The sequence below is a fragment of the Chiloscyllium plagiosum genome, chromosome 31 (assembly GCF_004010195.1).
Source record: "Chiloscyllium plagiosum isolate BGI_BamShark_2017 chromosome 31, ASM401019v2, whole genome shotgun sequence".
In the NCBI taxonomy this organism is placed as follows: Eukaryota; Metazoa; Chordata; class Chondrichthyes; order Orectolobiformes; family Hemiscylliidae; genus Chiloscyllium; species Chiloscyllium plagiosum.
In genome coordinates, this window is record NC_057740.1 from 11040571 (window position 1) to 11054613 (window position 14043).

Genomic DNA, 14043 nt, shown 5'->3' on the forward strand with positions numbered 1-14043 from the left:
CTACAGTTGTTTATATCCTTTGTCTCAAGATGTTGTTTGAGAAGGAAGCAGCTTTAAATTGTTTACTTCTACTTCCCATTTACAATTTTCGCCACGTTGATTACAGCAGATTAGATCAAAGTGTCTGTAATCCTGAGGCTGCTTCTCTCATGCACTTTTGTTGTTTTACTTCAAGTGATGTTCTTTGAGTTTGTTCAGTGATTTATAAAGCCCCGCTAAATTGAACTTGTTGCTGTGATGGATCCTCTTTTTATCCCCCTTATTATTAGTAAAAAGGGCTCATTTATTGTATATGCCACCACTAGGTGGAGCTGTGATGGAACACAAACATAGCTTGGCATTGGAATGACAGTTGCCTAGAACAAAGATGGCACTGCCCATATGATCACAGAGCAGCTGGAGTCAGACTCCTGAGCATCAGCTCGCTGAAATCAGTGGACATTTGACTTCAAGCAATGATGATATTTAAAAGATTTCCATTTGAAATTTAGAACTTTGAAACTTCTCCTCGCATGCTGCCTGACCTGCTGTGCTTTTCCAGTGCCAGAATTTTGACTTTGATCTATAGCAGTCCTCACTTCCTCCTAGCAGTTAGAGACATATGGGATATTTTGGCCTTCCTTCAGATTTGCCAAAAAGGATTCTTTAGAAGTTGGTTTGTATGAACAAATAACTCCGGTTTTACTGAGACTGTCTTAAATGCTGTATGTACTGACCCAGAAATGGATTGACTATACACCACGGTCTGTGAGTGGTCTCTGGCCAGATTATTGGGTTTCTGCTCTCTGTGTGTTTAATAAAGTACTTCCTGTCCATCTGCAAGATCACCCTGGCCTCACGTTGTGAAGCGAACCCCTGATAATCAAGCTCCATGGGATGGCCTTCGAGAACGTTGACCACTTCCTGTCAGCAAAAGCAGCTATTGATGAAGAGATCCAGCACCAACTCCAGTGTGTTGGCTCCACCTTCGGCCAGCTGGGAAAAGGGTGTTCAAGAACAACATCAGATCCGATACCAAGCTCATGGTATACAGAGCTGTGGTGGTTCCCACCTTCCCATATGGCTCTGAGATGTCGACTGTCCACAGCACTGACCTCGAGGCAGTGGAGCAGTACCATCAACACTGCCTGTGATCCTGCAAATCCGCTGGGAAGAGAGATGCACCAATACCAGCATCTTCGACCTGGCCAACATCCAAAGCATCGAGGCACTGTATCTCCTCCCCCCCCCACCCCCCTCCGATTTGGCTGTGATGGGCTGCGCATGTTGTTCACATGACCGACACAAGACTCCACAGCCATGTGCTCTATTCCCAGCTCTGAAACAGCATTGAGTGAATCAAGCTTCCATTTGTTGTTCCCCACCTTGCTAACCCAATCCTAAATGGCAGGGTGACCTCTCTCTCCCACTCTGTAATCTTCCAGTTGAGCTTTCTGTTGGATGATGTTAGTCTGACATGAAGATGCTGTGGCCTCTCAGGGACAGAAAGGTATGTGTGTGGTAGGCACGTCTGAAGGCAGTGATTGGCCCTCACAACTCACTTCTTCCTTTCCCACCCATTATACTACCGGCAGAAAAATAAACTGTTTGTTTAGCCCTCGGTGGAGGTAGCAGACACAACTCCAATTTCTCATCCCACATCCCCATGGGGTATGCAATCCAAGGTGCTGTGGTGTACAGTTCCTTGGTGCCTCTTGGAACTGTACCCAATTGAGTATATTTTTGAGTGTTGATGAATGTGCAATGTGTCCTCATTAATAAGTATATCTTGGTGTTGCACAGAGGAGAAATAAAGTGGGAATTTCCTTTAGGAGAGTTAGATGTACTGGCAATTCGACCACAGAATGGGTTTTGGAGAAGCTTACAAATCTAGAAGGCGAGGCGAGTGAACCAAAAAGAGTTCCAGACCAGGAGCTGCTGAGTCTGCAGAAGATTCTGCCTCAAAGGATTAACTGGAGGGTGGGAATGTAGGTATTTCTGTGGATTTCAGCATCAGAGTCAAGCTTCTGTCTCTCTCTGTCCATGCATACACTTACTTGCAGCATGTAACATTGGCATTTGGAAACAAGAATTCTGGTAAATAACTCGAGTGTGTAACATTGCATCACTGTCGTGTGTGAGATTTACAAATGCAGTGCAGACTGAGCAAATGTGACCTTCATGCTCTGCGCAGCTGAGGGATATAAAGGTTTACATTCTGACACATTTGGAAATATCTGGGATTAACAATTTAAGTCACTTATTCAGTTTGGCTCACATCTGATTTCAAAGATGTTCATGCTGAAGTAAAGACGTAGGCATCCAGTTCAGCCTCAGCTGTATTTCATATGCAATGTTAAACTGAAATACCAGGTAAAAACAATGACTGCAGATGCTGGAAACCAGATTCTGGCTGAGTGGTGCTGGAAAAGCACAGCAGTTCAGGCAGCATCCGAGGAGACAGAGGGTTACTGTCTACCCTCTGCAGTGTAGGTAGAAGATTGCCAGGCAATACTGGAAGAAGAACAGGGTTATGTAAGCTAACATTTGCACCTTAATCGGTATAAGTAGATTACCTGATCCATTATCTCTTTGCTATTTTTGAGCTGTGCACAAATTGGCTCTTACATATAATGAATAGAATGTGGTCAGCCATAAAATGAGTTCCCTGATTGAATCAGGTTAACAGCCACAATCAGAGAACCCTGGCGGACAGACGTAAACAGGAGTCTCTAGGAGCTGGCTCTGAACCAGCTGGGACATATACTGTGCATGTGTAAATAAAGGGTGATTTGGTGACGGGATACCAGCCTTCACTATATTTCTTATGGCAGTGGTTATTTCTCAATATAATTTGTGTGCATAAAACACTTTTTAAAGGAGGTCTTGAACTCAAGAAGGATGTAACACAAATGTAGTCAATCCTTCTTAATCAAGGCCTGATGTATGGTAAATTCCACCTGTTATACCCCAATAGTGCCCCTCAGCTCCCAGATGTACTATTTTGCTGAAATCTGTTCCACCATTGTGAATGCAGATGAGAGCTGTGAATGTGGTACTAACATGTTTCCCTTGTTTTGTCGCAGGGATCCTCATACGCTTGTTGAACTAACATCATTCACCTCTGTGAATAAATTCCAGCCGTTTAACGTTGCAATATCGAGCAATGTGCTGCTGCTAGTGGTGGGTGTTCAAGTGATTTGAATGTGGATGCTTTGAATACATGTTTTCTTGACTTTGTTCACCTGCACTACCCAGCATTCTGACAAAGAGGGCTAATAGACATTTAGTCCTCAAGCCTCAACCAATGCTATTCTCTAACCAACCAACCAAAAAAAAGCTCACTTTTAAAAACTTCGTTAAGGATGAGGGCAGTGCTCCCTAATTGTCCAGAGGGCAGTTAAGAGTCAACCATATTGCTGTGGGTCTAGAGTCACAGTTGACCTGACCAGGTAGGGATGACACTCCCTTACCTACAGGACATTAGTCAACTAGATATATCTTTTCCTTACAATTAACAATGGATTGTCATTATCATCAGTCGACTCTTAATTCCAGATTTTAATTGAATTCAAATTCCACCATCTTCTGTATTGAGATTTGAATCCAGGTCCCCAGAACATCCCCTGGTCCCTGAGTTAATAATCCAGCAATAATAGTATCTGGCCTCCCTTTGCCAGATACTATTGGTTTTTAACATTCCGTGATTCTGTGATGGTAAAAGAGTAGGAGCTGGTTCGATAAATTAATAACAATGCAGGGTCAGAAAGACAGAAGGTTACACAGAGCAGCTCATATCTCTAAATTCTTCAGTGATCCTGCTCCATCTTGGCTAAACAGTTTCCAGCTGCCTGTCCTGGCCTCCTGGTTTGAGTTACTGCCCATCCATTCTTTCTCCACATTACCAGTGGAGACTAATTTGCTGATCATTACAGCGACGGGCAGTAAATCATTTCCCTTGCTATATCTTCCACATTCCCTTCAAAGGGTTGTTGCATATTTAGGTACTGCTTCTTAATCCGTCCCCTTTCCTGCTTGGTGATGTGCGTTCCACTTTGTAAAATGTTCTTTGTAGATTAATTCAACTTGTCATAGCTTGGGAGGTGCAAAAGAAGATCGTGTGAAGGAGCAATATGTAGTCGATAAGAGAAAGAAGAAAAGTTAATTTTGGATACTTCCCACAGTTTTAGAGCTAATTTGAAAATAATGTAAAACAGGTTTTACATTGATCTTGTTTTAAGAGGGTTGTCTTGGGTATTGAATTCTGTCCACCGTTACTCCTATTCTTCAAAGCTTTCCTTGTCCTTTAGGATTTTCATTGCCACCTGACCACCAGTGAGGTAGTGGGCTATCTCGGAGGGAGGTGGGACACAAGCACACAGTGTGAGTACCTCATTATTCTTCTCTGCATAAAATGTATTTAATAGATGTATAGATCGGTATACATGTTATTGATATAATGTGTAGAGAAACACAAGTGTATCAACAACAATAAGTAGCACATTTCACAATATTATTAAATTTTATCCATTTAATTGTTGTTTGAATGTTTTCCATCGGAATATATATATATAGAACGCCATTTTGACCCAACTAGTCTCTCCAGGTGTTTGTTTAAACTCCGAGCCTCCTCCTGGTCCAAGTACATTATCTCAGCTTTTCAACATACCTTCTTATTCCTTCTTCTCTCATGTTCTAGCCTTGTTTCCTTTTGAAATAATCTAATCTTCAAATTGAATGGCTGCAATAATAAACTCCATCTAAACAGTCTGGAATTTGTATTCCTAATTTTTTCCAAAAACCTTGAAGGGTTATGATCAGTATATACAATTGTCTCACACATTACTGGCAACATAAATGTTGCAATGTCAACAGCAAAATCACTGTCTCTTTCTCAATGGTGGAATATTTCCCATAGCAACAAGTTCTACTCTGAGTAATCTCTCCCTTCCTGATTTAGATTTATCAGTCACTATGTTGTATTTGTGGTTTTGGTGTCAGATTCCCCACGGGTAGAAATATTCTTTTCCACATTTACCCTATTCAACTAATACATAATGCTAACCATAATATTTAATCAGGTCACCTCTAGGTTTTCTCTAGTCTAAAAGCCAAAAATATCCTATTCTGTTCAGTCCTTCCGCAGAGCTGAAAATATCTATCCTAGTATTATATTATAAATCTTTTCAACATGTTTTTCAGAGGTTCTTTGTCCTTTTTTTAACATTGTGGAGTCTAGAGGTGGATTGACCAGGATCCTGTGTGACTCTATGACTCTATGTTCAACGTAACATCATTATTTCTAGTGGTACGCAATAAATAAATCACTGCAATTTGTTAACATGTTTATTTGCTTTGCTGACTTGCAGCATTGTATTGAATGGTTTGGTCACTTGTACCCCTTTGAACCTGTTATGGACTAGACAAAACCCCTCAAATCATATTAAGAAGATAGCCTAGACCCCAATTTTTCTTATTTTAAAAGGTGAGTGTAAGACATTGTGTTCTGGATGCAATTTGATTGGTCAAACTATCGGGCTTGAAGCAAAGCATACTTTATTCGTACACTCCAGTTAAAATACAGACAAAATAAGAATATAAATACATAACAAAGTATTATTAAAATACTTAACAAGATAATATATATGTTAACTACCACTGTTCCAAGGTAATAACATCCCAAAAACACACCCTTGGTAGAGACAAATTTAGTAAAATAGATTGTCTCACATGCAGCATTTTTCCAGTCTAGGAGGAAAGAACATCAAGAGAATATTGAGAGAGAGAGAGACAGCAAACATTTTGCTGTAGCAGGGAGAGATGTATAGCAGCTTCCAAACTCCAGCAGCTTCTGAAAGTTAAACTAAAATCCTGGTTCTGTGCAAGCTTGACCACACCCCTTCAGGCTGCGTCTATTGTTCCAATTTTTTAAAGCCTCACGGCCTCAGAAACTGTTTACTTTATTGGCTTTGAACAGACTGTTTGTCACCTCTGAGTCAACCTCACTTCATTCTTTCAAAAAAAAGAACAAAATACACCTTTTTAAAGGCACAAACCCCATTACACAGACAGTGGTGGGTACGTAGAATGAACTGCCAGCAGTGGTAGTACAGTCATATACATTACAGATATTCAAGCGACTCTTGGATAGGCATGTGGAAGATAGTACAATGAAGGCTATGTAGAATAGTCTGATCTTAGAGTAGGACAAAAGGCTGGCACAGCATCGAGGACCGAAGGGCCAGTACTGTTCTGTGTGGTGTTCTACAGCACTAGGTTTCTAAAATCCTAAGGTGTAGGTGATTTTTATTTTCTACTTTTTTTCTGATGAAATGCATCCCTGCAAGCCAATCCGTAAGCTTGCTAATGTCTTAGAATTATGTCACATTTAGATTTTTTAATTTGCCCATATGATGTGGGTGTTGGTGGATAGGCCAGCATTTATTGTTCATCCCTAATTGCCCTGGAGAAGATGATGGTGAGATGCCACCTTGAACTGCTGCAGTTTATCATGTGTAGGTACACCTGTTGTACCACAAGAGAGGAAATTGATGGGTTTTGACTCAGCAACTGTGAAGGAAGGCAATATCTTTCAGAGTCCAATGGTGTGGGGCTTCGAGGGGAACTTGCAGGTGATGGTATTCTGTGACTTTGCTCTTGTCTTGCTAAATGGCAGTGATCTTGGAAGGTGCTGTTTAAAGAACGTGGATAAATCTTATAGAAAATGCACACTAGGGCTGCTGTGGTGGAGGGAGTGAATGTTGTTAGTGGTACCAATCAAGTGGGCTGCTTTGTCCTGGATGCCGTCAAGCTTCTTGAATGCTGTTAGAGCTGCACTTCTCCATGTAAGCGGGAGGGAAGTCCATCACACTCATCACTACATCGAAGTTGGGGGGCGGGGTGTGGGGATACAGCGACGGTAATTAGATTGAATGTCAAGGAGCAATTGTCATATCATGTTGGAGATGGTTGCTGGCTAGTACTTGTGTAGTTTGAATGTTACTTGCCAATAGTCAGCCCTAGATATTGTCCAGGTCTTGCTGCATTTGGACATTGACTGTTTCAGTATCAGCCATGAGGAGTCGTGAATGGTTCTGACCATTGTGCAACCATCAGTGAACATCTTCCACTTCTGATCTCATGACGATGGAAAGACATTGATGAAACAGCTAAAGATGATTGTTCCTTGGAACCAACATTTGAAGAACCCCTGCAGATATGTGCAGAGCTGAGATGATTGACATCCAAAGCACAACCATCTTCCTTTTGTTTGAGGCAAACCCTTTTCTTCTTTGGTTTCACTGACAGCCCCAGTTTGGTAGCAACTGCTGGGGAAAGAGTGACATAACCTGTCTGTTCAAATGTATGAATTAGAAGCAGAAATAAGTCATTTGGTCCCTTCAACCTGCTGTGCCATTCAGAAAGGTCATGGTTGTTCTGTTTGTATTTCAAATTCCACATTTATCCCTTTTGATTCCCTGCCAACTTAGAATCAACATACCTCTACCTTGAAATAGTCAATGGTCCCATCTCCAAAGCTTTCTGAGGCAAGGTCCTTCAAACTCTCACAACCCACTGAGAAGAAAATTCTCTTCATCCCTGTCTTGAAAGGGTAACCATTAATTTTACATGAATTTCTTTGTTGACACCAATGCACCATGTGATCAACATTAGCAGGCTTATTGAAGATGTAAAAGAACAGCTTGTTTCACACTTTGTGACGACTGTACGATTATCACGATATACTCATTCATTAACATAGCATCATTTAATTGGTATTTGTAACTGATGCAATACTGATTATTGCTGCCACGTGCACGATATTAAATCAATTTTCAAAATTTAAAAGTTGTACTTTGCTTTACTGTTTATATCTATGTCATTAATATAGTATCATTAATTGGTACTTGTAAATATTTGTACGGAATGTTGCTGCTAGTAGGTGTCAGCAAGTACAGTCTTTTTAAAACCCTGCCTTTTCATTATGGACTGATCCATAAGAGGAAATATCCTTTCCACTTCCACTTTGTCAAGACCAACATGATTGTACACACTTCGATGTAGTCACCCTTTGCTCTTCTCAACACCATTGGAAATGAGCCCAGTCAGTCTAACCTTGCTTCATAAGACAACTGCTCATTCCAGATATCAATCTAGTAAATCCCCTCCTATTTATTTATTTCATTTGATAAGAAGGCCAAAAATACAAAGCATTTATTTTCCATTCCTGTTGTAATAAAGGACAGCATTTAATTGGCTTAATTAAGTGCTGTGCTTGCATACTAACTTTTGTGGTGAATGCACAAGAATTATGCTGTTGTTTTCCTTTTAAGTAATACTCTGCTTATTTATTCTTCCAAATTGGATAACTTCACATTTTCCCACATTATATTCCATCTGCCAACTTACTCAAGTTATATCTGTCTGCAACTTCCTCATGTCCTCTTCACAACATACTTTCTACATATTTTCATGTTATCTGCAAATTTTTTAGCTACCATCTCATTGCTCCCTTTCCTAACTCATTGATATAAATGTATGGGGCTAAGGCCAAACTTCTATCATATTAGTATGTTAACCCCAACACCATGAGCTCCCACTTTATGCAATAACCCATGTGGCACTTTGGGAATATAATGCACCCTAAACCTTACTAAGGAGCAGGAGATGTTTTGAAGACATAATTAAAACCCTATATTAATGTTTCTTGTGGTATGTGTTCAACATCAGAGCTCAGGACAGAGGGAAAATAATGATCGAAAGCTGAATTCTGAGAGTTTGTGCAGAGAGAGGATTGTCGTAGATATGAGATCCTGCCATGAGAACACATCACCTGAGAGAGGAGGAATTTACTCACAAGAAAGCTATTGATTTGTGCAGAAGTTGTGAGGTTGTCGATCACCATCTGGAGTGTATTAATGCACGAATAGCTGTGAGTTTGCATTGTGCTATGAGACATTCCAGGTTGAATGAGAGCAGCATTTTGGAAGAAGAAAATAAATATTTTTTTAGAAAAGCCAGCAGAAGGATCAAGGGCAGAGTACAGGATATAAAATTTGCAGAGGACACCACAAAACAAAGCATATCCAGCATGGGGAAAGCTGTGTTCTAACTGCAAGAAACTAAATCACTTGGCTTGCATGTGTTTAGCTAAAAAGAAGCATTGAAAACCTGCAATGCTGGCTGCTGGAGAGCTGTCATCCATCATTCTGTACACATTACAACAGGTTGGCATCCATAGATCTAAAATAATAAATAGTTTTGTGACTGTTCAAATGATGACCAAAAGGACAGCATCAACTGAGTGGGAAGTGCCCACAGAGACACAGGTGTACCTTCATGAGCTTCACAGACTTGTGTAAGGTCCTGACCTGAACATCTATCCTTTGAAGGTAAGATTGTAGCAGTATGGTGGAATGAATTCATGCCAAGAGGACAAATGAAGCTGAGAGCCCTTGTGATGGGAGGAATAAAGATCTGGAGTTTCAGATTATGGACATTAAATAAAATGCACTCATTTCAGCTGAAACCAGTCTGAACCTTGGACATGTAACCCTATATGTGCCAGAAGAGATTTGGAACATTAAGCAGGCCACTAAGCTATTGACTGCTGAACAGGTCCTAGAAGATTACAAAGATGGTTCTACAGATTTTGTATGTCTTCTTAGTGAACGTCATCTCAATAAGTGGGAGTGTGGATCCAATTTAGCACCTGCTAAGGAGATTTCCAGCTTCCCTCCAGCCCAAGCTGCAAGACAAGTTAGAGGAGTTGGAAAAGAAGAATAATCAAGAAAGTGACAAAATCAGGGTGAACAAACAGAAAACCAAATTTCACTTTGATTAGACTGCCAAATAATTGCCTGAACTGAGCATTGGAGCACTAATCAGAGTACAAAATTTCATGCTTTCAACAAGAGTCAGCCTGTGTGGAGACTTGGGACCTGTGTAGAGCCATTGACACCTCAATCTTACGCGGTGAACGTGAATGACCAGATATATCGTTGGAATCGCAACATCTGTTCCTTCACACAGGCAACTGATCAGGAAGCTGTGATCTCACCATCTGCATGGAGTACAGGACAGCCATCAGTCCAAGATGGCAACAGCAACCTGCCACAGAACTATATTCCCCAGAGAAGTAACATCGCCCTTTTAGCAGGTACCAGAGAGACTGCGCATGCATGCTGTTGGAAGACCTGCATGATTTAAACATTATGTATGGACTGCATGTGCAGAGACTGACAAAAGTAAGACTGACTAAAATTAACACAGGTTTTGTTCACAAATGATTATTTTTGCTATCAGTCATGTATGTTGGGTACCTCTGTGCTGCAAATAGTAGTGCATGCAAGTTTGTTTTGTCTTTTATTTTTGTAAAAAGGGAAATGATTGGAGAAATGCAGTTGTACATACTGTAATGGCTGGTTTGCTGTAGTCATGTGGTCTCTATCTTTGCTGTAACTTGCTTTTACTTTAGTTTGTGGCAGCCATTAAACACATTACTTGAAAGAAGGACCTTGTGTTTTTTGTTTATTAATTAAAGTAAAAATGTTGTGCTGTTCTCTTGCTTCCTCCACTTTCTTTCGTCCCTCTGTTCTCTTGCACTCAACTCCCTTGCCTCTTCCCTTCTTTTCTCATGTTGTTGTTTTCCTGTGTTGAGGCCTAAATATGAGAATCCCATTCTGCTAGAACATCTTTGTCCCAGGCTAGTTCAAAGTACAGTTCCTCACTGACTGTTGTGCATGTTTTGACAGTGTTGACAATCCTCCGAGCTTTTCCATGTCGAATACGGCTTTCTGACAAGGACTCTGCTTCTGCAGTCGAAGAAGAGGTAAAGTTTACTGTTGTTCTTCCAATTAATATTAAAAAAAACAAAGAACTGCAGGGTGTTGGAGATCTGCGACAAATACGGCATTATCTCTCTCTTCACAGGTGTTGCCAGACCTGCTGAGTTTCTCCTGCACTTTCTGTTTTGGTTGTTCAAGTTTATTCCCATCATCCCCATCTTTCTCAGTCTTAGGCAGCAAGCTCTGTGAGAAAGAAATTTAATATTTCATGTTGATGATCTATAATCCGGCTTCAGGGTGGGTGACTGAGTGACTAGTTGGCTGGAGGAACATCTGCATCAAGCCACCTCTCCTTCTGCCTTTCCCTGTACAAAACCATTGCTGTAAACCAGACTGGAAGAGAGGGAAATCCCAGGCTGAAAGGCTGCCCATCTTTGGATCCCACTTACATGTGATTTCTACTCTCTCAGAATACCCCAGCAGGGGCAAACCAAGCTCATTGTTAGCTAAAGCCAACTCTTTACCCCATTTTCTGTCTGTTTTCCTGGTGATAAGGAGTTGGGGCCGAGACTGTGTATATGTCTGTTCGTGTGTGTGTGTCTCTCTCTCTCTCTCTCTCTCTGTCTCTCTCTGTCTCTGTCTGTTTCTCTCTCTGCCTGTCTCTCTCTCTCTTTCTCTGCGTCTCTGTGTGTATGTGTCTCTCTGTGTGTCTGTCTGTCTCTCTCTCTCTCTTGCTGTCTGTCTGTCTCTGTTTCTGTTTCTTTTTCTTTTCCTTCCCCACCCCTTAAACAAGAAGGCAAAAGTAAGCTTTTATTAGTTATTTTTGCGACTGGCACTTTTTTTGGTTATTGTTTCAATTATTCATTGACACAGTCAATTTATTGAATAGGAATTGTTTTCTTTCTGAAACTCACTGCCTTGGGAAACCTTAATCTTACTGAAATTTGCTGATGGCTCCCAAGTGATAGCAAATTGAAATGTCCTCCCCACTCCCAAGTGAAAAAGTTGGTAGTTTTGTTTTGTCCTCCATTTAATGTTTCTCCTTGATCAGAGTCATTGACTCTGGTTCCCTATCCCCATCCTCCCAGTACTGTGAGAGTTTTCCTTATTCTCTCATTCTACATCTAGGGCATTATTCCCCATCATTTCTACTAATTCTAGAGTGTTCATGTCATCAGGTACATCTTGTCTTGCATATTCAGTAGTCACTCTCCAAAAAACTGTTTCTCTTATCTCAGCCCAGATAGTCTTGCCCTTCCCAAATCATCTTCTCATGAAAGCACAGCACTTACTCAAATATTGCTTCTTCCAGAGATAGTGATCTACATTAAACTTCTATCCTCTAAGTCGAATATTCTATTTGAAATGACTAAATTCTTACATTGGTAAATGAAATAAGTGTTAAAATAAGAGAAATGTAAAAAAAACTAAAACTCGCTACTTACAGGATCTCCTATACTGTACGTCTCGTGAGTGGAATTCTGGGTACTGCTTCTCATGGTTGAAGTTGCCCTCTGGACCATGAGAATTGGGTTCTCCCTAGTGCACACCCTAGGCAGTGGGATGCCATAGGGAGAGGCTGCAAGTCAGAATGTTAAGAGAAGTTGCACCAAAACAGTGCTGATCAGTTCGATACTGTAGTAAACAGCATCAAAGTGAATCTCGTGGTGCTTAGAGATTTCAGGCTGCAGCGACTTACTGATGTTACAGTGAAACTATGCTAAACAGAGCAATGTTAAATGAGGACTTCTAATATTAAACATGTTGTTAATGCATGGTGATGGTGTATCTTTAAACTGTTGGTAATTACTGTTGGACTGCCAGAGCAACGTTGTTTGTTTCTCATCGGAGCCTCTTCACATTTTTTGAAATTCATTTGTGGGAGTAATGAAAATTGCAAAACCATTTCAACCGCCTTTCACCGGCTTGTGTGACACCACCAACATGCATGTCCTGGCCCTCGAACAGAAACTTCAGATAGTAAATGCATTTATCCAACATCTGTACACACACACACACACATGTGTGCTGGTCTGGAGGTAGTTTGTTCAGTCTTGCCTCACCTGACTTTGCATCTTCGCTGAACTGAAATCAATCTCTTTTCTACAGATTTGCCAGAACCTGTTCCTGCGGGGGCTGTCCTTGGTAGGTTGGTACCATAGCCACCCGTACACGCCTGCTCTGCCCTCCCTGCAAGACATCGATTCGCAGATGGAATATCAACTGAAACTACAGGGAACCACTAACAGTTTCCAGCCCTGTCTAGCACTTATCTGTGGTAAAAAGTTCATGATTCATTGATCTCTGAGTCTGCATTCAGGATATAAAAGATTAATACAGTAATGTGGTCAATCCAGAGAGGGTACAGTATATACATCAGCCTGTGAATGATGTGTGGTGGCTGCAGTGCCTTGAGTCTGATGAGGAAAATTAGTCAGCATACCTGCATCTAGATGATGACAATCTAGAGCCATAGAGCATGGAAACAGACCCTTTGGCCCAACTCATCCATGCCGACCGTTAACTAATCCCATTTGCCTGCATTTGGCCCAAGTCCTTCTAAACCTTTCTTATCCATGTACGTGTCCAGTTATCCTCTTAAATGTTCTAATGGACTGGCTGAGGTCACTATGAAGGATTATCCTTCTCAACCTCTTCCCTTCCCTGAGGAGTGGTGACACTTGGGTTAAACCACCACCCGTCATCTCTGCAATGAGAGAACAGCCCCACAACCTGATAAAACTATGGCAACTTTTTATCTCTTCCCTCACAACTCCGTTCCTTCCCCATCAAACCCATCCCATTCTCTGGTCACTGCTGCAGCATGAATGAACCGTTCTCAACCTCAGCTGAGTTTTTGATATGATAACTTCTTTACCTCAAGGACTGCCTGTTTCTACCGATACACACAGACTGCCTTCAGTCAATTTCTGCTGAAACCTTCAGCTGTCATTCTCAACTCAACTATCCTAATGCTTTCCTGGTCAGCCTCCATAAACTTAAGCTTATTCTGAAATCTGTTCCTATGTCCTTGTACAAACTTCTCTTCACCAATCACCCTTGTGTTTGCTGTCTTATATTGGCCCCAGCTCCATGAGCATTTCTAATTTTAATATGAGTTCACATATTTTGTCTTTCTCTTCCCAAGCTTTAACTTCTTGGGGGCACGGTGGCACAGTGGTTAGCACTGCTGCCTCACAGCGCCAGAGACCCGGGTTCAATTCCCATCTCGGGCGACTGACTGTGTGGAGTTTGCACATTCTCCCCGTGTCTGCGT

General features: G+C 41.2%; 1 protein-coding gene across 1 annotated transcript in view; it reads left to right on the forward strand.

Moving 5' to 3' along the window:
- mpnd (MPN domain containing) overlaps positions 1–14043 on the forward strand; it is a 49622-nt gene that overhangs the window by 20129 nt on the left and 15450 nt on the right. Inside the window, exons 6-9 of the mRNA XM_043720957.1 lie at positions 3066–3162; positions 4290–4362; positions 10734–10810; positions 12876–13044. Of these exons, the coding sequence (XP_043576892.1) occupies positions 3066–3162; positions 4290–4362; positions 10734–10810; positions 12876–13044 (416 nt within the window). The remainder of the gene's footprint in view (positions 1–3065; positions 3163–4289; positions 4363–10733; positions 10811–12875; positions 13045–14043) is intronic.